Below are 24,621 nucleotides of genomic sequence, written 5' to 3'. Positions count from 1 at the left end.
ATTTCAAACAAATTAATCTGCGGTTCTCTTTTTTAAAATAAATTCCAGCAGTAAGGGACAGCACTTGCATTTGAAAACAAACAACAAAAACGACTGATCCCTCCAGCCGTATAAACCAAGGACAAGGAGTCATCATAGAATTATAAATGGGCACTTTCATGAGGGTCAATAACACCCAGGCTAGAGACTCTATTTCAGTCGGAGGGGCGTGGTGGACAGGTGGAATGATCAGGGGGTGGGGTTGAGCAGCTTGGGAAGGTTTATAAAGTGAGAGCTTTGAGCCTGTTTGCACCCAGCCAAGCTTCTTCATCGCAACAGCTGCTCCAGTGCACCAGCCACATCTCTAAGGTAACATGGCTTTCACGGGCAGATATGAAGTGGAAAGTGAAGACAACTATGATGCCTTTGTGAAGTGTATTGGTGAGTATATACTGGAGATTTTTCTCAATGAATCTTAACGAGTTTTAATAAACTACTAGATAAACAATGCAAAGGTTTGAGGCTTGCTCCTCCCAGGTGTTGAGGGTGTTTGATACCTATCAGAAAGTGCTGAGCACCTTATCTGCCAGCCCCTGGCTGGCAAGTGGGTTATACCTTCATTGATTCATTTTCTTCCATGCAGCTTTCAATCACATCTTCAGAATATCATCATCTACAGCAAAGCTCAGGCCTGCTCCTACTAAAGTCTGAGTTTAGTGGGAGCAGAATCAGGCCCAAAGGTACTTGTAATACAATGAATTAGGGGGCCCAATAGTCAAACCTCAAGCTCCACTTGTGCTAGTACAAACTTGTGACTGCCCTCTACAGGAGTAGGTGCCTGAGTGTACCCTAACTCCATATGAACTTTTAAAAAGCCAAGGCCGGTGCAGGCACCTGTAAAATCCATGGAGGTAACTGGGTTCTGTAAGTGTAAATGTTAGTATTCAGGCAAGTGTTCAACTATTTAAATGGCATATGTAAATATTAGAATGTAATAGGTTTTTTTTCCCTACAAAGTACAGAAAAAAAACTTTGTGCACATGTAACTTCATGTGCGTACATGTGTATAGACTGGATAGATACAGCTGAAAAATTTACCACCACCCTCCCCCGACCATGGACACTTTCCAAACAATCTTTCACAGACTCGAGCTGCATCTAGCTACAGGGTTGAGGTCTCACTGCTTCCAAAGTGTGCTTCCAGCATTTTGAACTATGACACCAATGTAAAAGAGTGGGGATCCATGTAATCAGTCATGAATTTCTCAATAGAGGAAACCACAGACCATTGTTTTCCTTAAATACAGAAGAAAATATGATTAATGGGATATTAGCTTTAAAAACCTGTGTTTCCGTTGGGTAGGTATCCCCAGTGATATCATTGAAAAGGGAAGGAATTTCAAGATTGTCACAGAAGTGGCACAGAATGGAAATGACTTTGTCTGGACCCAGATCTACCCCACAGGCCAGTCCATGACCAACAAATTCACCATTGGCAAGGAAGCCGACATGGAGACAATGGGAGGTAAAAAGTTCAAGGTAAATTAATTTAGTCCTATGGTTTAATGTTGTTTCAATAGTAACTTAGTTGCCTAGTCTATTCCATAATTTAGGGGACAATGGTCCATAGCATCTGGTACTCCATCTGAGGGATTTTGTCAATGCGTAATCCTGACACATATGAAGAGATGCCCTGTATTGTTTTTAATCTACCCACTATATTTTTGAACATAAATCTATTTCTAAATATGCCCATAGAGCTGGGGTGGGCAAACTTTTTGGGCTGAGGGCCACATCGGGGTTCCGAAAGTGTATGGAGGGCTGGTGTAGTGTATTAAATTGCTCCCCGTAGGAATGTATTACTTACGGTGTGCTACTTACAGCTGCCAGTCCTGGTGCTCCGTAAGTAGCACATTCCTAAGGGGAGCAATTTAATACACTACACCCGGCGGCTCTTGCAGCCTCGCCGCCCAGAGCACTGGCAGCATGGCAAGCTGAGGCTGCGGGGGAGGGGCCGGGGGCTAGCCTCCCCAGCCAGGAGCTCAAGGGCTGGGCAGGACGGTCCTTCAGGCCGTAGTTTGCCCACCTCTGCTGTAGAGACTTCTAAATCTCTTGTGCAGCCAGTTCAAAGAGTTTAGTTAGGACTTGAACATTGTCACATTAAAAAAAAACAGGGGGGAAAAGAAAAAGGGTAGAATGACAGCCCCAGAAGGGCCCGTGCCTCAAGCAGGTACACTGGCTCTCAGAACTCATAGTAACAACAACTGCCACCCCACCCATAACAGTTCATTACCTTCTGCCTTCCATGCCAGATTTCCTTCAGTAACTGGTGTAGAGAGTGGGGAAAAGTTATATCCCTGCCTCCTTTCTACAATCTAGTGCTGACAAAACCCTAGCTCTGTGGAGACCAGGCACACACTCAGCACCAGGACTCCCATTGTGCTTCAGCCTTGACCCATGCAAGGGTGCTCTCATTTCCTCCTTTGTAAATCCATGCAACCTGGCCCTATATATTCCAATGTATTTCACTATATAGACCACTACTACAATAATGATTCTTTCTATTTCCCATCAAAATTTACAAGAGGCATGAAGCAAGCCTCACATTTCTTAGATATGAGGAAGGATGGCCTGGTCTTCCAGGCACTGCCTAGAGACTCAGAAGACAGATTTAATATCTGGCTTTGCCACAATCTTCCTAAATGACCTGGAACAAATCACTTGCTCTATTCTTCATCTATAAAATGGGGGTAATATTTCCCTATCTCAGGGAGGTGTTGAAAGAAAAAACTCGTAATATCTGAGCATCTCAAAAATAATGATGCAAGTACCAAGTAGAAGCATTATTCATTTTTAACAATAGGAAAGCCAACCATCACATGGGGAAATTTGACACCAAACTGGGACCCGAACCCCTATTTCCTGATTTCTAGATTGGTTTGTCAATCATAACATTGTTTCCTCTACATTTTGACTGGAGTTGTGCAAAAAGCCAAACATTTCTGGCTTTACAAAACCCTTGAGACTTAACATACGTACAATTACAAGGAGAGTTACTTTCATATACTGCAAACTTTTCATCCAAAGTTGAAATGTTACAAACGCTACCCTTCCCCTTTCTCTATCCCAGAGACACTTTAACATGTGGATCCTTTTGGGCTGCCAAAGATGCGAGTGGGGTAGTTAAGACAAAAAATGGTTCTCATGTGAGAAATGCTTCCTTCAATATAACACAAAATGCAAAGCTGACGGGGTTTTCCCTCTCGTCTGTGAAAGAAGTCAGCTCATTTTTTACCTTGAAAACCACTATTTTTCTAATTATGGCTGACTGGCCTTAAGTCATTTTTGCCTTACAAGCTTGGACAAGCCTAGTTATCTGAGAGAGACCAACACTATGAGGACTGGCTATGAAAAGAGTACTCTAAAGCCCTTCTGTCTCTGGATATACTGTTTCAGTGACTGGCCCAAAGAGAAGATATGTTACTTGCTACTACTGCTAGCTACATCTACTTTAGCTTAAGCTGTGAGAATTTATATTTAAGAACTAGGATTCTGGTCTTGTTAGTGTCTGAGAATATATAATAGTGTCTGTAGCACATGGGTTCGCTCACATCTTATTTTCTTTAGAGGCTGTTGAAAAGCAGTCATGGACAATAAAGCCCAAGAAATCAAGACAATGATAAACAAATTTCCATTACAGGCAACTGTTAAAATGGAAGGTGGGAAAGTGGTTGTTGATTTCCCTAACTACCATCATACTGCAGAGATTGCTGGTGGAAAACTAGTAGAGGTAAGTCTCTAACCATCCTTCAGAGGCACTCCATGAAACTTAAAGGAATATTGCCAGGTTAATTACAGCACGGAACATTGGGCTTTATCTTTATAAAACCTAAGGGACCACTAGAAATGTTTTCATTACATTTTAGATTTGGGGGGGGGGGGGGGTAAAAGGCAGGATTTTAAAGCAAGCCTTCCCCCTGCAGTTTTTGTAGCATAATTATCAGATGTGAAATAGGCAAGTGTTTCATTGTTCCATCCGAATGCAAAACATGTTTTAAAATGGCTTTCATGGTGAATTAGATTTTTTAAGTGTCATAGGTTCATGAAACCCAGATAATTGTTAAACACAATTTAGTATTTATATTTTGGATTTTTTAACCTGACTTCTCGCAAGTTGACCAGTCTGTCCTTGACTGACTTAGCTGACTACATAAAGTACATGGGCTTCAAGAGTTGAAATGGAAACAACACTTACTGAAGTCTTCTATAATAGTGAAACTTTCTGTATATTTTTTTAAGGCTACCTCTGATCCACTATATCTGGGCTATAATTTTCTATATTTCTGGCATAGTGTTCCATAGGATGGTTTAAAAGTTCTACAGAAAGTTTACAATTTACTGTTAAATTCTGTAGGGTTGTAGAGTAATTTCTATAAAACTATTTGTTTTGCATCGTTCTCAAATTCCATGGAAGTGTGTTATAAAGAGAAGAAAGAGTTTCACCCAGTTTGGAAAAACAGGGACACTGCCGAACCAACAAGAAGTCCAGATAGTGATGGGAAAGATGGATTTTGGATAATCTAGACTGATACTTACTAAAACCTAGAGCGGGGTCCAGGTTTCTCAGATAGGCCCCTCTTCAACAAAGTATGGGAGCACATGCCAAACTTTAAGCATAAGGGCTTCAATGCATGAGTGGCGTAAGAAGTCAGGACTTGACTTCAGATGAGGACTACTTATTTGCCTAGAGTTAGAGTTATATACATGCTTAACCACCTTGCTGAATTGGGCCTATCGTCACTTCCTGGCAATACAGCTACCTGCATCGAAACTGATATTTCCATCCATTTATTGCTATTGTAGAACACCCATCACAGCATATTGTCTCAGGTATCATCTCAGGATCAGGTATTCTAGGGTGGAATCCCTTAAAACATCCCGAAACATGTTTTTATGTGAGATAGTTGCTATGTAAAATGTATTTCTATAGGGCAGGGGTAGGCAACCTTTGGCACACGAGCTGATTTTCAGTGACACTCACACTGCCCAGGTCCTGGCCACCGGTCCGGGAGACTCTGCATTTTAATTTAATTTTAAATGAAGCTTCTTAAACATTTTAAAAACCTTATTTACTTTACATTCTATAATATATAACTAAACTATTGTTGTCTTATAGAAAGAGTCCTTCTAAAAACGTTAAAATGTATTACTGGCACGCGAAACCTTAAATTAGAGTGAATAAATGAAGACTCGGCACACCACTTCTGAAAGGTTGCTGACCCCTGCTATAGAGTATCCCAGGAAGAAGTGCATTAATAATTTAGTTTCGGGGACCAAATCTTTTACCAGAAAGGGGCATAATCCAAGCTCTAACAAATCTTTTCCATAAGTAACTCTGCAGTTCTAGTTACCATGTTCAGAGTTTTTGGTTTGTTCTTCATTCCAGATCTCTACAGCTGGTGGTATAACCTACAAAAGAGTCAGCAAAAAGCTGGCTTAAGAAGAACTCATCTTCCAGTGCACTGAGAAATGAATATAAAGACAATCAATAAATCAGTTTTAGAAACTCCATCTCTTTCTGTGTCTCTATTGCAAACAAACGAGGGAACAGTTGTTTCAAAGGGAGACAACTTCAATTTTTCCATGTTAATGTTTTTACCCTTTGTGTAATTAAGGGTTCTGGCACACACTCCTAGTCAAAAACATGACATTTAAATCAAAGCGCTCACTCGCATATAGTGACTGTGCTGCAGTCTAATTCTTTCAGGATTCATTTTGTGCATGGCATAGGTGAGTGGTGTCTATAACCATTTGGTAGTTTTCTTATTTGGCCTCTGACTATGCATGATAGGCAGTACTCTGTCCAAAGCAGCTATTCTAGTAAGAGCAGGGGAAAGAGGTTTACCTTTGTCTCTGGCTAAAGAGCAGAAATTTTACATAATTGAAAAGCTACATTTGTGCATCCTCATTATCAAACCTTTCAGTATCAAAAGAAGGGTATTTTGGTTATATACGTGGGAGCGATAAATCTGCTAGCATTGCTACCGTGGTTACATTATTATTGTTACCCCTCTTTATCCAAGTGGTTAGCCATTACTTGTGGGCTTGCGGTTTTTTTTGGAGGATGTTTAGATTCCCTCCCAGACCTTTTCCACTTGGCTTATCCAGAACACCTTGTCCAGTTCTGGGAAAACACTTCAACCAGTTCTCTGGTGTAAAAACAAACAAACAAACAAAAAACTTAGTTTGACTCCAGATTTTGTCACTCAGCTTCCTTGATTTGGCATATAGCAAAACTATGCTGAGTTGATCAGACTCAAACATAGGGAGTGGGCATAAGGCGTACCACACATCCAAAGTTACACACAACTTCATAAACATTTACTCATCTCATTGCATTTACTATACATTATATCAAATTTTTGGCTTGGTCACTTTTCAGGAACCAATCCCTGTGCTGCATTCTGTCCATGCCTGACCCCTTCTTTACATTCCTAACTGATCTTGTCCACTTTAGTAAATGGTTCCCTGGGTGTTCTCCCTTTTTTCTTAGCTAGCTCAGACATTCTGTCTTTTTAGCTTACTGGCCTATTTACTTCACCCTAATGATCTGTTTATCTCCCTATTCTAGCCTTCAAGAAATGAGGCCTCCCTCCATGTGTTAATTACTCCACTCAGGCCAGGCTTCAGCTGGAGTCAGGTATTTTTCAAGAACTCAGTAGGAATTAAAGACAAGGCAGGTTCTTTAGTCACAGTTTCAGCTACTGCTCTGCCCAAAAAGCCCTCTCTTGGCTTTCTCTCGGGGTTGCACTGCAAGTGCTTCTGCTGCCATCTCCATGGCTTTCTGGCTGCTTCTCTCCCCCATTTCTGCTCACAGACAGGGCCGGCTCTGGCTTTTTGGCTGCCCCAAGCAAAAAAAAAAAACCGGGGCAGCCAGAACGGCAAAGCAAAAAAAAAAAAAAAAAAAACCTGCGGCGCGGCCGGAGCCAGGGTGCAGGGGGAGGGAGCGGGCGGGAGAGAGAGAAGGGGGGCGGCCAGGGCTTCAGTGGGGCGCTGCCACGCGGCCCCTCCTGCCCCGCCACCTGCCGGGAGGGCTCTGCACCGCTCCAGTCGGCTGGGAGGGAAGGACGCGGGCTGCCCTGCCGGGCTTCCTGCAGGGCGCTCCCGTCCTCCACGCCGCCGCCCCCTACAGGGCGGCCGGAGCGTACCACCACCAAAAAAAAAAAAAAAAAAGCGGCCGTGCCGCCCTAGGATTGGGCGGAATGCCGTCTCCTAAAGCTGCCGCCCCAAGCACCAGCTTGCTCGGCTGGTGCCTGGAGCCAGCCCTGCTCACAGATACACACACCTCCCAATAATATCCAGTCCCCTGAGTCTGCATTCAGCCCTCAGTGAAACCCCTACACCCACAGAGCTCAGCTTCTGGCCATACTCACCTGTGGCTCTGTTTCAGCTTTCTTACTGCAAAAAGCTAAAAAGCTACTACTACACCTCTACCCCGATATAAAGCTGTCCTCGGGAGCCAAAAAAATCTTACCGGTGAAACCGTGTTATATTGAACTTGCTCTGATCCACCGGAGTGTGCCTCCCCCCCCCCCGGAGCGCTGCTTTACCGCGTTCTATCTGAATTCATGTTATATTGGGTCGCGTTATATCGGGGTAGAGGTGTACTTACATTTGTCCTGAATGAAGGGTGTCTAATACATCCACCAGCTTCAACAAGGTTTCACCCACCTCCATCATAACACTGTCTTCAGGAGAGCCACAAATTTACATGGCACGGGCCTACGGTGACCAGACAGCAAGTGTGAAAAATTGGGACGGGGGTAATAGAAGCCTATATAAGAAAAAGCCCCAAATATCGGGACTGTCCCTATAAAATCGGGACATCTGGTCACCCTACACGGGCCACATGTGGCCTATATCCAGGTTTGCTCATGTGCATTACCTCTTCTGTTTCCAAGACTAAAGTACACCTTGTTAGAAAAGTCTCAGAGGGGTAGCTGTGTTTGTCGCTTTTTACAGATCCAGACTGAGTCCTGTGGCACCTTATAGACTAACAGACGTATTGGAGCATAAAACCCACGAAAGCTTATGCTCCAATACATCTGTTAGTCTATAAGGTGCCACAGGACTCTTTGTCGCTTGTTAGAAAAGATGCTGAACTTTAATTGGTGAAACTGGAGTCAGATCTGAAAGCTGTGCATGGTTGGAACTGTCTTCTGCTGCTAACAACAAATAGACTTTCTGATCCACAAGCTTCTGTTGAAATTCAGCCTCCTCAATCATATTGTTAAATGATGGCAGTGCATTGGATTTTTCCTACCCCTCTCACCAAGAATGCTCCTCCATATCCTCACTATCCTCCACCTCCAGACCTGATTTTTTGAAAGCAGCTCATCAGTTTCTGAGCATGACTGTCAACAATGGCGACATAAATCACCATCACAATTTCCCAAGGCTGAGGGGGTCAGCCCTCTAGTGCAGGTCCCCTGGAACATTCACTCAGACACTCTGCCAGCTATACAGAGTGTTACTTAACTTAATAGATTGCTGTATGAAAACTTGTAACACTGCTGTAAACCTCTGTGGAAAGTCCTTCTCCAGCCCATGAATAATGATTTCAGTTTTTAGGCATTTCAACGTCAACTAGCTATTAACTAGCACAGGGAAACAAAAGTTAAAGGTCATATGATCCACACACTAAAACAAGTTGTAAAGCTATTTAAGAGTGAGAATAGCTCACATTATTACTGGAAAAGAATGATGCATGAGCATAGGAAATACATTATGTAAACATGAAATTTAGTCACACAACGTACCTTAGAGGCTTGGATATGGATACACATAGAAATACAGTTGTAGAGAGGTGGGAGTTAAATAGAGAGAGCTCAGAGCCACATTATGCATTCAGACCTTCATGGAAAGTTAGAATCAAAGGGCCACGTTACCCTCACGCTGGCGTAAATCAGGTCCATTTATGTCAATGCTGTTTTATCAGGGTAGAATTTATGTGAGAGGGTAAAGGTGGGTACCTAGCTCACGCTTTTCTCTTATTTAATTTGGAGATAGTTTGACTAGGTAGTGTTTGTATTTTCCAAAGGTTATACACCTGATACCAAAGAACAGATGAAAAGATGCCCAAGTGAAATTAATTTTTTGATCCAACTTAAGTTGGATGAATTTGAACTCTGGTCAGGAATATTTGGCCAAAATTCCAGTACTGGCAACAAGCAAGTTGTATGTCAAGCTAATTATAATTCCACTCACCCTAACCATCAATTCTGGAAATGTCACTATTAAAAACACATTAATTTAGAATCATGAAACAGGGAAGGAAATATATTTACTGAAGAAAAGTAATTAGAAATTCTATTTTACACATTAACAGGCTGCAGCCAACTGAATGCAAAGATAATCACTGTTCCTACCCTCTACATTCAAACATGCTTTTATATTTTTAATTTTGATGTTTTATTAGCCTTGTGAAGGCTCCTACTATTGAAGGAATGTTAACATGCTGTGATGCAATTAAGGAAGGGACTGGGAAAATCCCTGCAGGCAATTGATCAAAGTGTGTATGGGAGAAAACTACCTCTGAGAAATGTTACACCATGGGAAATCCACTTTCATTCTGAACACTAACTTGGCGGGGAGGTGCGGGAGAGGAATACTTGTTCCATGCCAGTGGCCAGGGGATTCAGATCTTACCAGCATTCTGAATAATGGAATTAGAAGCACTGATAGGTAAACTAAGCCCAAATTTTGAGCATCTAAATTAAAACTTGGAACAAGTTACAATTATATAAAAATTTATTCTGACCAATAGAAATATACTAAAGTGCATTTATCAGCAGGAACACAATGCATTTCACAAACATTACGTTTCACAACATGCCTCTTGAACTTGGATAATTATCTCCAGTTTACAGATGTGGAAACTGAGGCACAGTAGCAATTTGCAAGAGGGCACATAGCATGATATGCCAGGTGTCTCAGTCTCTGTCCTTAAGTATGACCCAAGTCAACTAACCAACATTCTCAAATCTGAGATAACAGGTATTTGGCAAATTATGGTCTCTCAGTAGTGAAAGAGTTAAGATTGCATCATTTTTTTCTGTTTTTACATGATCTGTACCTCAGTGTCCCACCTTTTTTGGAATGCTTTTTTTGTAAACATGCCGATTTTCAAACAAATTCCAGCCATTAATTGTGTGTGTGTGTAACAGGGTACACTCACCTCTCATGAGCATCCCCTTGTCTGAGTGCATGTCCTTGCACTCTCTCGCTCAGATTGTCCCTGGTCTGGGAGAGCAATGCCCCAGGGCTCCCTCCCTGGAGACAATGTCTTCGCCCTCTTGGGCTTCCTGGCTACAGCCCTCCAGCTGGGCCACTGTAGTTCAGTTTCCCCTCTGGGGTGCCTCAGTGTCCAGGCCACTTCCCCCCAGTGGCTAAAAGGGGGTGGGTGGTCCCCAGGCCTGCCCACTCCTATACTCCAGGTTCCAGCAACCAGCTCAAGGCTCCTTCTCGCTCTCCCTGGCTTCTGGCAGCGCTGCCCTGTCTGAGATTCCCTCTGGCCCTGCTGGTCTTCTTATACATCTCTACCCCTATATAACACAACCCGATATAACACGAATTCGGATATAACGCAGTAAAGCAGTGCTCCGGGGCTGCGCACTCCAGTGGATCAAAGCAAGTTCGATAGAACGCGGTTTCACCTATAACACGGTACAATTTTTTGGCTCCCGAGGACAGCATTATATCGGGGTAGAGGTGTACTATGCTGCTGGGCCCCAATTGGCTGTATGGGACACAGCCACTCTAGGTAGCTTGGAAGACCCTCTCCACTGCCCTTTTTTGGGGTGGGGCGTGGCAGGGCCACGAGGCCTCCACAGCAGGGGGCCTCAGAAGGTCTGGTATACCCTGTCAGTGTAGAAGAACCTCCAATTTGTACATTGCTGGGTTATTAGGAAGTTTGGGGAAACAAAAAAATCGGAAAAGCCTAATTTCTCCTCCTCCCTCCCCCCAAACAGTGCAAATTTGTGACTCCGTGCTACTGCTGCCTGAGCTGAAACATTACGACACTAGAGATAATCAGCCACTCCCTCCCTCCAAGTCATTTGAAGACTTAGAGAAAGTCACTCTTGCCCTGGTTATCTTGGCAACAGCTGCCTATGATAACCAATTTCCCCTCAGACTACCATAACATTATTAAGAAGGGTCACAGGAGGAGCTGTAATCATAAAAATGTAGGGCTGGAAGGGACCTCAACAAGTCATCAAGTCCAGCCCCCTGTGCTGTGGCAGGACCAGTTAACCATAGGTGCTAACTACTTATGCTAAACGATTTGTTCCATCATGCATTTTGCTGTGATTCTGGGAGTACCTTTCCCAAAGCTGAAAGAGAGCTCCATGTAGCTCAAATGCTTGTCTCTCTCACTAACAGAAGCTGGTCCAATAGAAGATATTTCCTCACTCACTTTGTCTAACATCCTGGGACCGACACAGTTACAACTACACTGCATATCAGACCATCACTGACAAGTGTTTGTCCAACTGGTCTTTAAAAAACTTCCAATCATGGGGATGCCACAACCTCACTGGAAGCCTATTCCAGAGCTTAACTACTCATAGTTAGAAAGCTTTTCCCAATATTTAAGCTAAATCTGCCTTGCTGTAGATTGTGGGTATGGCTACACTCGAAACTCCAAAGCACTCCCACGGCAGCGCTTTGAAGTGTGAGTGTGGTCGCGGCACCAGTGCTGGGAGAGAGCTCTCCCAGCGCTGCAGGTACTCCACCTCCCCGAGGGGATTAGCTTACAGTGCTGGGAGCACGGCTCCCAGCACTGGGGCACTGTTTAACACTGGCGCTTTTCAGAGCTGTAACTTGCTGCGCTCAGGGGGGTGTTTTTTCACACCCCTGAGCGAGAAAGTTGCAGGGCTGTAAAGCGCCAGTGTAGCCATAGCTTAAGGCTATTACTTCTTGTCCTACCTTCAGTGGACATGGAGAACAATTTATCACCATGCTCTTCATAATAGCCCTTAACATACTTGGAAGACTATCAGGTCTTCCCTCAGTCTTCTCTCAGGACTAAATGTGCCTTTTTTTTTTTTTTTTTTTTTTTAAATTAAACTTTCCTCATAGGTCAGGTTTTTAAATCATTTTTGTTGCTCTCTGGACTCTCCAATTTGTCCACATCTTTCCTAAAGAACTGGACACAGCACTCCAAGTAGGCCTCACCATTGCCAGTTAGACAGGACAATTACCTCGTGTGTCTTAGATATGACACTCATGTTATTACACTGCAGAATGATAGTAGCCTTTTTTCATAGCTGAAGCTCATTGTTGACATATATTCAATTGTGATCCACTGTAACCTCCAGATCCTTTTCAGCAGTACACCCTCATTTTGTAGTTGTGCATTTGATTTTTCCATCGTAAGTAAAGTATTTTGCACTTATCTTGATTGAAATTCATCTTGTTGAATTCATACCAATTCCTTAATTTGTCAAGGTCCTTTTGAATTCTAATCCTGTCCTTCAAAGTGCTTGCAACCCCTTTCAGGTTGGTGTCATCTGCAAGTTTTATAAGCACACTCTCCACTCCATTATCCAAATCATTAACGAAAATATTGAATAGCACCAGACCCAAGACTGACCCCTCCAGGACTCCACTAGGTAGTGCCTCCCAGTTTGACAGGAAACCCTTGATAACTACTGCGAGTATGGTCTTTCAACCAGCTATGCACCTACCTTATAATGACAGCAGATGGGTTGGATAAGCTTCTGCTCCGCTCTTTTGGGGTTGTACTGTCATATGTTACATTGTTTCTTTTCAAAGAGTAATTGTTTGGTATTTCCCCCCAAAAGTGTTGCATGAAAAGTTACATGAACAGCAGCTATAATATTGAATATTGCTGCCTGGTGCAACACCATCAACTGTGGTCATCAGTAGACTATGACTGTTTGAGGATGATATTGTTCATGTATGTTGTTTATGGCTTCTTACCAATCGAAATTGCTTAGTTATCTTTAAAAAGCGCAGGAAATTATAGATATGAAACCCTATTCAACTTTGAGGGTTTTTTTAAATGTCATTTAGAAGTGGAAGTAAAACGGATATTGCATAAAAAAATCATGTTTTGTTTGAGTACAGTTTAATTACTTTCAATATACTGGTCAGCATGGCACCATCACAAAGATAATGGCAATAATACACATTTGTTGTCTTCATTGTATAAGTGCTTTATTTAAATAGCACTCAAATAAGATTTTCTATTTAAAAACTAAGGACATTCACTAACAAAAGCTTCAGTGAACATTAATTAAGGTTGCTCACATGAATGAACTGTAAAAAAACAAAAACAAAACAGGAAATACAAAGTTAAGGATTAAAAGGTTGCAAAGTCAAGAATTCTCCAGCTAGGAAATGCTAAGATGTACACGCTCATCAAAAACCTAAACTATTAAGTTTTTGTTTGTGAATCTAAAATAGGATTTGAATTATACTGTGCCTGTCATACCCAAGACATAAGTCATTGCCCAAGACTCAGTGTGGCAACTGCAGGTAAACAGTGTATTTTGTGCAGAATAAGGCCTCGGGCCTTGGACATTGCAACTTGTTACTCTTGAAAGAAGAGCATGCTGGCTAGGACAGTGGAGTTCTCTATCCCCTACTCATTCCCCAAAGTGCCATTAGATCTATACGCTTCCTAGAAAGCCGACAGATTATGGTCACATTTGTAAGAGGACAGTATTAACAATATAGCTGGCTCCCCACTCCCACACTTACCACTGTAAAGTGATGGCAATAGTAGCTGTGAACACAGGTGATGTTGTATTGCTTGAACCTATAAGCTGCTCCAGCAGAGAGAAAGGAAGAATGCACCTACCTGGTTGTCATTAGTGATCTGAGCACAGGACAGGCATACACCAGCAAAACTCCATTCCAGTTCCAGCTCTCTTTGGCCTTGGGCAAGTTATGTAACCGTTTTACCTTAGTTTCTGTATGTGCAAGATGGGGGTTAACAACACTCATGCACCTCACAGGGTCACTACGACAAGGGAAAATTTAAGTCTGGAATCAACTGAGCATTTTATACTCCACTGCAAGACAAATTCCACAGCTCACAAGAACAGAAATTAGCAGGGGACACTAACAGACAAAGCTTAGTGAAGACAACAGCAACTCATTATTGGAAGGGTGGGGCCATTAATATGTTCTATTGTCCAGCAAAGCTCTAAGGACAAGAAAACATTTTTCCAAAGCTGCCCCAGCCTGTTGTAGGAAGCAATATGCTGGTGGTGCGGGTACACTCAGCTATGCTAGTCACTTGGAACTCATGCTTGGGGGCAGGGGGTTCTGTTGCTAAGAAATGACTGTGCGCATTATGGATAATGAACTTTTTCGGTTCTTGTGCGGACGCTTTCACATTTTCATCTGGAGCCAGATGGTTAGCCCCATCACATCTAGCCACATGACTAAGCACAGATGTTTGTTTTGTCCTGTATTCACATAAGCTTCTTCTCTTCCCATTTCCCCACTTGGTTACTGCACAAAAGTGGGAAGTGGAAATGGCTAATACTGCAGGAGCCTAGTGCTCACTGTCCAGTCATGTCCTCAGAGGCTTAAAGCGGTTCCAAAGGCCCAACTCACCACTCCTGGTCTCCCTTCCCTGCAGTCCCTTCTGCTTTTATGCTAGCAGGCTGTGGCAGAGGTTGTATTCCTTAACTACTTCCACGCTTGACAAATTAGCCTTCAACTCCAGCTCTTAGTTTTCCTGGCCATGTAGAAGGGTCACCAGAGGCTACAAAGCCCCAGAAATAGGGTTGTCCCATAATCCAGAGGTGAGGAAGTAGGGTCACAGATACATAGGAAGGTGCTTGGGGAGGGGTTTAGGCAGTGGTCTCTACTAAAGAAGGTTTGCCAATATAGCTATTCTGGCAAATCCTCCTAGTACTGACACAGCTTGATGTGCTTTTGCCAGTATAGCTTATATCAGTTCCCTGAACAAACTAAGCTATGCAACAACAAATCACTTGTTTTCTAGTGTAATTGTATCCACAGTAGGGCTTCTGCTGGCATAAAAATATCACAAAAAGCCTCCACTCCTCTAACTGACATTGCTATATGGCAAAAGTTTTTAAGATCAGGTATGTCTATATTAATCCTGTCCTGCCCAGGCCACTCAACACTATTTAGAAGGTGTTTGGAGAGTTGATTTTCATTTAAAGCAGAACATTTGCTTATGCTGAGGAATAGTAAAAGCAAGAGCAAGTTAAAGTTTAGTCTTAGGAATTGATTCTTGGGATCCATATAGGAATGTGATCAGGTTTGAATTTGATTTCTTGGGGACCTGATTACAACATGGTTACCCCCCTCCCACTCTGGTTCAAAAACAAAGCTCTGTCTCAGAGTGGAGATGGAACCAAATGGTGGTGTTGTAATCACAATTCTGTTGATGGAACCCTGCCATGAGGGTGGGGGAGGAGGGGGGGGAAGAGACCTGCTTCGAAACAAGTCCCAACAGCTGGATATAAAGGACCTTAAAAACATGCAAAGAACTGATGCTTTAATAAAGGAGTTGGGAGACTGGGGTTTGGAAGTTTAAACACCAGCAAGATGGTTCCAAACAATGATCCTTGCTAGCTTTAAAATGTGTCTCATGAAGACAGAGCTGCTTGGGAACTCTCACAGAGCATTTCAACCCCCAAAGAATTAAAGCCACATTTTCAAAAGTTGTGGTTTTGAAGAAAGTGCATGCCCTGCCAAAGGTCAGGGAGCAAAAAACTTATGCCTGTGGACAAAAGATCAGACACTCAGACCAATTTGCAAGGCAGTCTGATTTGCCAGGAAAATTAGGCAGATTTTTGAGGATTTATTGAAGTGCTTTTTAAAGCAGGACACTCACCTTACCTTGTCTTTTACACTAAGGAGACATTTGACACCTGCGGTAGTACTCTCAGTAATTCAGTGCTACTACCTAACCTCAAAAGAATATATGGGCAGGTAAGGAGGCAGTAGAGGGAGATGTTCCTTAGAGGGAGACAGAAGTTAATTCAGGGAAAAGTAGTTTCTTGCTTATTATGTCTCCTGCTGTGTCTTAAAATGCCATGCAAGACTGTGCACATTATATTTTACTGCCCCTTTGGTGGAGGTGATCAAGAGTGATTTTCACCTGTCCAAAATAAATAAAATAAAATAAATAAATAAATAAAAAATTACTTACCCTAAGTAAGGAGCAGTGAGAATTTTGCAAGGATGTTTTAAATGACCAAATTTTAAATATTCCAACTTCAGCAAGTTGTTTAAAGACTTTACTATATGTTTAAAAGGGTGATTGACAATGAATGAAATATCTTTATTTCCTTTTGCCTTCACAGTGCGGTCAATAAGCACCAAAAGTACAGTGAGGAACAGATTCTGACATTTATAAAAAAAAAAACAGATCAAAGACTACTTATTAAGCAAAAATGCCATCATGTTCAAGCTCACAATAAAGCAATAGCCCTTAATATCTGCTGGTAATGTTCATCAAACCCTCAGCATTAATTTATCTTTGATCCAGGAGTACTAACCAACTTTTAACTGTAAATAACTTTATTTGAAGTATTTTGGACAGTGGCTAGAACAGAGAGATCAAGCTCTGGGGAGTAGTCAAAGCCATTATATCTCAAAACATTATATATTATAGACATTCCTTATTTAGTTTTCTATGTTCGCTCCAAAGCATAAAGACCTTGATTAGCGAACTCATTGTAGTCTTCCAGGCTTGCTAATCACTGGAACGCTTTCCCCCATATAAACCATATCAAGACTAAAGTGTTAAGAAAAAATAGCTTTTGCATTTTCTCAGCTAATTTTGCAACCCACTTCTATCTTTTAAAAAATTACCAGTGAAATTTTAAAAATTTCCTGTTTTGTGACCCAAGTTATCACTTTCTATTCATATCCAAAGGCCTTTTGAGTTTGCATTTACAGCAAGCTTAGTTGCTACCTTTTATGTGATATATGCTTGGAAGTTATGACTTTATCAGCTTGTGTGAGTATTCTAGTGCTTGGATAGGCTGTGACTGACTGCACTAAATGGCACAAGTGTGGGCTTTGAAAGAGTTATTACATCCATTAAGCTTTAAAAACTCACCCAGCTTTTTGTGCACCCATGTAAGTCCCTTTAAGTGCCATGATGATAGAATCAGGTTTACAGTTACATTACAGTTGTCTAAGCTTTCCTACTTTAGCTACTCCCAGAGGTGGCATATTTTCATTAAAGACTAAAGGAAATTCACACATTAAAATTAGGTGTGGCTTAAATGTACACTAGCCAGGAAATTAAAGTGGAACTCCTGCCAGCATTCAGAGGCATTGCAGAAGGTATGTTCTCCCAAAACAAGAGGCAACGTTGGGCTTTTTAGCTAATCTATTCCGAGAAACCTCTATATGCTTCTTTCAGAGATTTGTTTTGGTGCTCATCCTATGCACAGGACACAAACAGCAGAATTGAGAGAACCCAGGGAAAGGACATGTATAAAGAAAAGTGACCATGAAGGAAATTAAGAAATTGCAGAGGCATTCTCTCCAATTTAGAATTAAAATCACATAAGCAGTGTGATAGGATGCCCAAGAAATATATTGATCACATCATATCATAAGCTGTCATTTCACCACATGCCCTCAGTCCTGCTGCATCATTTCTAATTGCTCCTTAGATTGCTTCCCTGATTCACTTCTTGCTTCCTTGTATGATGCCACATCTTACGCATGGAATAGTTCCTCACTTCCCAGGCAGTGAGTAGCACCTCCCTGATCTTTTACAATTCCTTTTTTGCAAAGCCTTCCTGTGTAGGTTTCCTAAACCATGGAAATACCATTTGCTAATTCATCCTGTGTATCACACTTGTCAAGAGTACTTTTGTGTTGTGTCCCAGGAAACACTGTTGACAGCTATAGCTTCTATACACCGATACTGGACCAAGGGATTACTTTGTGCAAGGCAGAAGTTCACTGGCCCTTTTTCAGAGAAATATACTGTAAGAACACAGACAGTATTAACAAATAAGTATGTCAGATGCAGGTCTTTTGTTTATTGGATAATCTTCATCAAGCTAGCAGTGGAAATGGTCACTAAAGAGTGACTGCAGACTGTCAAACACAAGACTTCACATGACCTGTTCTATAGAGGTTACGAAAAAACACATGGATTCCACAGTCAGAAATGCCCTAGTACCACAATATTCCCCACATGTTTAAGAGGGTCTTTACAATCTGCTGAATGGCCGAATGACTATAACAGTCATTAAAAGATACACTAAAACCTTGTGGAAATAAGTTCCATATAAATACACAAACAACAGAATAAAAAAAGGGAACTAAATTCTCTAAGTTGCTAAACTAATTTCTGTAAGGCATTGCCTCTTCAGTTTTGTTAGGATTTGTAGTTTTGTTTTTTTTTTAATTAAAAAATGAAATAGAGTTTAAACTTTCCTAGCCTGTTCTGCTAAGGACACGGTCATCTTAATGTGTGACACAAAATTACAATATGCAATATTTTTAAGGAGACCCTCATTGTTAAAACAAATGTTAGCAGACAGGTTATTTTTGAGAGAGATTTTCCCGCCACCCCAACACATCCCTTAAAAAACTAAATTCTCTAAAGATATAACTTAAAGAGCACTGCCTAACGTGATTTTTAAAAAAACAACAACACAGCATTTGCCACAAATCAGAGTAAAAGCATATTGCACATTGTCTAGACTGCTGTCCTGAGAACCTTTAAAAAACCAACAATACTGGCTTCCAGCAACTACGGAATGGTGGTTGCATAGCAAGTGAGTGTTCTACACCCAGGTAAAAGTCTCCATGTTACTTGTAACTATCTACATTACTACACAAATCCTACGTAGAATTTTTGACCAAACACAGGATGTTCCAGCTCAAAATGATTTTAAAAACATAACCCTTTGGATACATGGTAGCAGGTATTCTCATTTCAGTACCCTTAACCCAGTTTTGCTATAATGCTCCAAGATGGAATTTAAAGACCAAAGTTCTATGCAGCCTAACATTGCAGTCTTAGAATAAAGGCATAATCTCCACCTCCTCCTCATTAGTACAAGTTCTTCAGTCCTAAACTTCACTTTGACCACAAGACATTAATCCTCAAAAATAACTGAAGGCAGTGAACCCCTTCAGTGTATATATAAGAATTTTCTTCCAAGGGGTTTTCTTCAAGTAATATTAGATCCCTGATGTAGCTTGTAAACATTTTTACTAAACAAATTATATCCAGTCACATAAGGCAGCAGCATCTTAAAAATCCTAAAGGTGATTTAAGATTGAGGTTTTTTTTACATGAAGGCAGAAAGAGGTTTTGTTCAGTGGCACAGCACCCAAATCCAAGAGGACTTTTAAGGCAAAGAGGATTTGATGGTCATCTGGGTTGCTTTCACTCCAGGTCAAGGAAAGGGAAAGCAACATTTTACAGAGAGATTTTGCCCAGACTGGGATTGTTCATCCAGATAGCATCAAGAAGCTTCTGTATCATCATTTTTAGTGGTAGTTTCCAGTGGAATAAGCTGCCATCAGAGAGACCTTTGGATAAATGCCACTTTCAAATAACATTCTTATTGGAGGATATTATTGACCAGAAGTCCCTCCAGGCATTCCTGCTCGAAATAACCCTTTAAATCACAAGCCTTAGCATTTGTGATTCATTGGAGCCTGCTGTATGGAAGACAAAGCTAGTAAGCCCCATAGGGTGTAACTTCTTACACAAGATGCTTTTCAAAGTGACAACCTAAAGTGATGCATGTTATTGCATCTCTGTTTTTCTCAGTCTCATTAAAAGACAACACCTCAATCCTTGCAGGAATGGCACCCACATTAAAAAGGGTATCAAGAGCAAACGTCTTCGGAATCAACTAGTTGTAAAGATTCTGTTCCTTTGTGTGTTTTTCGCTGCAAATATGCAATTGGCTCACATCCCATGGGGCCTTTTGTTCAGACTTTACTCACATCACCATTTTTCTAGACCGTCATCTGTCAAAACACCTGGCTGTGTAGGTGTGATGTCCACTGAAATAGCTGCTGCCATAGGCCATGGAGATGCAGTGTCTAGGTTCTGTTGCTATAGCTACCTGCATCGTGATAGGTCCTTGGATGGGCAGAGTCTGCACAGAAGGTTGAAGGCTGGCCTGCAGAGCAGAGTAAGAATGCAGTGAGGTGCTAGCACTCCCAGAGAGTAGGCTGCTGGGCCTGTGGGCCTGCAAGGAGTCACGGTAAGCAGAGCACAAATCCTGCACTGGAGACTGGAACTGGGAAAGGGCAGTTGAGTGCTGGGCTAGTGGGTGATAACTGGATTGCTGAAACAGGACCTGAGTTGTGGTTTGGTGGTTCACACTTCCCACTACTTGCTGCTGCAATGTTATTTGTTTTTTCACCTTGCTGGCTTCTTTGACATCATTCTCATAATATCTAGAGAAAACAAAAATTAAAGCACAGCGTTGTCAAGCAAATGCAAGCTATCAGAACGGGTGTAAATATCTGAGGAGTTTCTACAAATTGATTTTCAGTTGTCCCCTTGCCAGCCTGTTCCTATATGGTCAGTACACGTTTTCCCATTGACCCTAATGGGCGTAGGATTTGGGTGCTCGTTAGCCTTCACAGGTCAGAGATAAAAAGAACTTATTGTGCTCAATAATGTTCATATTTCACCTGTCGGCACTTTGAATAGATTTACCATTTCTATCTACTAACGGCCATTCTGAACAATTAAAACATTCAGTGGGCATTTTGGGGTACAGTCGGTCTACAGCGTGAAGAGATCTTTTAAAACGTGCAGCCGTATTGTGTGTCAAGACCCCATAAATGCATAGAACAATAAGGGAATCCTTTCCAGTCTCTGCTAGCAGGACTTGCCTGCATCCACATAGGCTGGGCCGCTGTCATGATCTATCACAACAGGACAAGCAACCTCTTCTACTGGGGGTAGGGGTAAGGGGTGAGAGAGAGAATGAATAGTTCTGGAATGTCTTTGCTGTAAGGGGAATATTGCTATCACTTTACAGCAATACTTCATACACTAAAAGTGTTATAACATCGCAAAGAATGGATAGCTACTTACACAGAAGCTATAGTGGAAGTCAAATTTTGTGCGGCCTAACCACCCAATTGCATGAATAAATTACCATTCTGGTTGATGCAATGGATTCATATGCTACCACTGCACCAATATTTAGAAAGATTGCCAATCCCCAACTTTGCTGATATGGGCTGAGATGTACTAATCTCATGTGATCTTGATTACTGCTAAACTAAATGCCATTTGGAGTCTTTTCGTCTCTACATTTTTGGAGAGTAATAGAAAGTCTATTAAGAGTTTGAGGAATAGGTTACTTTGGTCCAGCAGTCTTACATTAGCATCATTTCGATACATTGGGTAAGATGCTCCCAGGAATAACACGTTAGCAGCTGGAGCTGTGTGGTCCAGGAGGGAGAAATCTGCATACAGATGCGTGAGGCGCACACACAAGCAGCAGCAATCAGAGATGGTCGAAAGTTGAGGAAAGCATAATCTAAAGAAATTTTAAAAATAATATTACGCTTTGACCGATCACCATTCACTCGGAGTTCCATTCACTCTGTGCACATGCAGCAAGGTGGATCAAGTTAAACTTATAGGCCAAATGCCCACAGAAGTGGACAATTAAGTCTTTATATATGATACAGAGGCCTAAGAGTGGCATTTTGTGCCCAGCAAAAGCCTCCACAAATCAGGATGGAATACAGGCGACTCATCTTACGCTGGGGTTACGTTCCGCTGTCAGCGCGTAAAGCGAAAATCGCGTATAGTCAAAATTACATTGAGTGTAATGGCGGGCGGACTCGCCCGCACTACAGGTACAGTATTTAAATTGTTATTTTTCTCCTTTTTTTGTTTTTGCCGACCGCGCAAAGCTGAATTCGTGCATGTTAAATGCGCGCAAGATGAGACTCGCCTGTATTTCAAACTATGACCCTGCTGTGGGCTTCTATCCCCTACAAGCCATTCTGATCTGTTCCATTTCATGCAAGTTGAATGCATTCTTGGACTCCTAATCAAGTTTCTAGGAAGGGTCTCAACTAGAACAAGGTTGGGCCACTTAAACCTTAACCCAATTTTTCAAGAATCGAAAATACACCTTAGTTCAAATCTTGCCACAGCCAAGACGGTGAGCCCATTTGGCTTTTTAGCAGCTCTCCATAACTTCTCATCCTCAGAAAGGAAGTAAAAATCCACAGCCCCCATTTCTAGTGACTCTTACTTAGGGGCATCGCAGAAAAGTTCTAGGGCTGGGCAATTCCAACCTGCTTTCAGATGCTTGCAAAGAGAGCTATAAGGACTCTTCTAGGAGAAGGGTTCTTCCCCCAGAAGTGCCTTTGATAATTTGCGCCATTTGCAGTCCATAGCAATACAGAGGAAAGATATTGCTCTTTGCAGGTATTTTTATTGCACCTACGTTGTGCCCGTTTTAAAAGCATTTGTCTGCTATGGATTTTTGCCATTAGTCCACTGGAAGACTACCCAAGGGTAAACCTCTACAGACCCCACCTCTCACAGTTGGACTGAGATATTACCTTGTACTGAGAAATCAAGGAAGTAGTAAGCATATTTTTCCATGAAAGCTTTGACTTTGGTCAGGGATGTGATGGGCCAGCCATTGTGAAGGTCCTTCTCGCCAACAGAGGCGAAGAGGTAGTAGTCAATGTAGTGTGCTGGAGTCGGCAGGCAGAGATTCCAGTTGAAGTTTTCCAAGAGTAGTAGTTCCATCTTGAGCAGGTCTTTTTTGTTTAGCACCACGTTCACATTGCACATGTAAGCCAAGTTATTTAACTGCTCCAGCTTTGGAACGCGATCCTCCTTTTCTTCAAATTTGCCTTTAAAAAAATAAAATAAATAAATAAAAATTTAAAGATGGATTTCAAAATTGACTCAAAAAACAAAACAACAACAACAACAACAACAACAACAACTCAGCCCAAGGTCACCTAGATTCAAAGGATCCTGATGCTAGTTGGCATTAGTAAGCATGTAGAATTCACAGATCCATCATGCAGCATGGGGAACCTGCTCTTCTAGCGGGGCTAGCCCGAGTTTTGTGGACTTAAACCCAAAACTCATCAGGGGGTGTATATGCAGACTTGCAAGGGTCTGTGCAAACACTGTATTTTGTCTATCTGTGCAAGACAAAGGTGTGCAACTCTGGTACACTGGTGAACTATGAGCTCCGGAAGTATTTACTGGGGCAAGGGAAAAAGGCAGGAAGTGAGGTCTGATCAAGTCTTGCCATGTGAATATAAGGTATCTTTCAACCTAAGCTTCCTTGTCTTTAAGAGCAACTCTAATATGCCAAATACCAACACTAGATACATGCAAGTCAAGCAGGCCCACACAATTTAGGACTATAGCAGACTTTACAGAGATGGGTACACGCTTGCACTATTCTGAAGTTGTGTCACCAATGTTGTCTTTCCTTAAAGACTTAGTGAAGCTGACCCAGCCAAAGGTATTGGAATCCTAAACGAATCTCCCGAAAGGTAGGGTTACCATATTTCAACAATCAAAAAAGAGGACGGGAGGAGCCCCGCCCCCGTCCTGCCCTAGCCCCGGCCCCGCCCCTTCCACTCCCTCCCACTTCCCACCCCCCTCAGAACCCCCAACCCTCCCCCCCACTCCTTGTCCCCTGACTGCCCCCTCCTGGGACCCCTGCCCCTAACTGCCCCCCAGGACTCCACCCCCTACCTAAGCCTCCCTGCTCCTTGTCCCCTGACTGCCCCCTCCTGAGACCTTCCCCCCATCGTAACTGGCCCCCTAGGACCCTATCCCCTACCTGTCCCCTGACTGCCCCCTCCTGAGACCCTCCCCCCATCCTAACTGGCCCCCTAGGACTCTACCCCCTACCTGTCCCCTGACTGCTTCAACCCTTATCCACACCCCCACCCCCAGACAGACACCAGGGACTCCCACACCCCATCCAACCACTCCCCACCCCCTGACAGCCCCCCCCCAGAACTCCCGACCCATCTAAACCCCTCTGCTCCCTGTCCCCTGACTGCCCCCTCCTGGGACCCCTGCTCCTAACTGCCCTCCAGAACCCCACCCCCTACCTAAGCCTCCCTGTTCCTTGTCCCCTAACTGCCCCCTCCTGAGACACCCCCCCACCCTAACTGCCCCCCTAAGATCCTACCCCCTACCTGTACCCTGACTGCCCAAAACCTTACACCCCCAAACCCCAGACAGCTCCCCCCGAACTCCCGACCCATCCAACCCTGCTCCCTGTCTCTTGACTGCCCCCTCCAGAACCTCCCTGCCCCTTCTCTGACCCCCCTGGCCCCCTTACCGTGCCGCTCAGAACAGAGTGCTGCGGAGCGGCGCGCTGGGCAGCAGGGGAGGGGGGAGCAGGGGGAGGAGCTCCAGACTGCCGGAGGTCCGAGGCGAACGGCCGGCCGGCGATCTGCGAATGCAGGGAGGGGGAGGGAGGGAGGGAGAGAGAGGAGGGGAGTGGTCTCAAGTTGCAGGGGAGAGGAGGGGGAAGCGGAGGAGGGGCTCTGGCTGTCAGAGCCCCGTGCAAGTGGCACGATCTGGCCGGCTGCCCTGTCAGCCGCGTG

General features: G+C 43.0%; 2 protein-coding genes across 2 annotated transcripts in view; one reads left to right on the top strand and one right to left on the bottom strand.

Annotated features, from left to right (window-relative positions):
• The first annotated feature begins 353 nt into the window (after positions 1 to 353).
• Positions 354 to 5,479, top strand: FABP6 (fatty acid binding protein 6). The gene is made up of 4 exons (XM_065410100.1): positions 354 to 420; positions 1,343 to 1,518; positions 3,680 to 3,769; positions 5,426 to 5,479. Exons 1-4 carry the CDS (start codon positions 354 to 356, stop codon positions 5,477 to 5,479), a joined length of 387 nt encoding a protein of 128 aa, XP_065266172.1.
• Positions 5,480 to 20,009: 14,530 nt separating this feature from the next.
• Positions 20,010 to 24,621, bottom strand: part of CCNJL (cyclin J like) — a 51,570-nt gene continuing 46,958 nt past the window's right edge. The window contains exons 3-5 of the mRNA XM_065410016.1: positions 22,591 to 22,890; positions 21,389 to 21,548; positions 20,010 to 20,448 (exon numbers count right to left, since the gene is read on the bottom strand). Coding sequence (XP_065266088.1) covers positions 20,010 to 20,448; positions 21,389 to 21,548; positions 22,591 to 22,890 — 899 coding nt within the window. The remainder of the gene's footprint in view (positions 20,449 to 21,388; positions 21,549 to 22,590; positions 22,891 to 24,621) is intronic.

This window comes from Emys orbicularis, chromosome 8, assembly GCF_028017835.1.
Source record: "Emys orbicularis isolate rEmyOrb1 chromosome 8, rEmyOrb1.hap1, whole genome shotgun sequence".
NCBI lineage: Eukaryota > Metazoa > Chordata > Testudines > Emydidae > Emys > Emys orbicularis.
The sequence above is the reverse complement of the archived record's forward strand: the minus strand, read 5'-3'. Positions and strand labels throughout refer to the sequence as shown.

Bases quoted from the DNA above. Each gene is read 5' to 3' on its own strand.
- FABP6 (XM_065410100.1), top strand. From the start codon at position 354: ATGGCTTTCACGGGCAGATATGAAGTGGAAAGTGAAGACAACTATGAT. The intron at 1,519-3,679 runs GTAAATTAATTT...TTTCCATTACAG, and splicing joins TGGGAGGTAAAAAGTTCAAG to GCAACTGTTAAAATGGAAGG. The intron at 3,770-5,425 runs GTAAGTCTCTAA...TCTTCATTCCAG, and splicing joins CTGGTGGAAAACTAGTAGAG to ATCTCTACAGCTGGTGGTAT.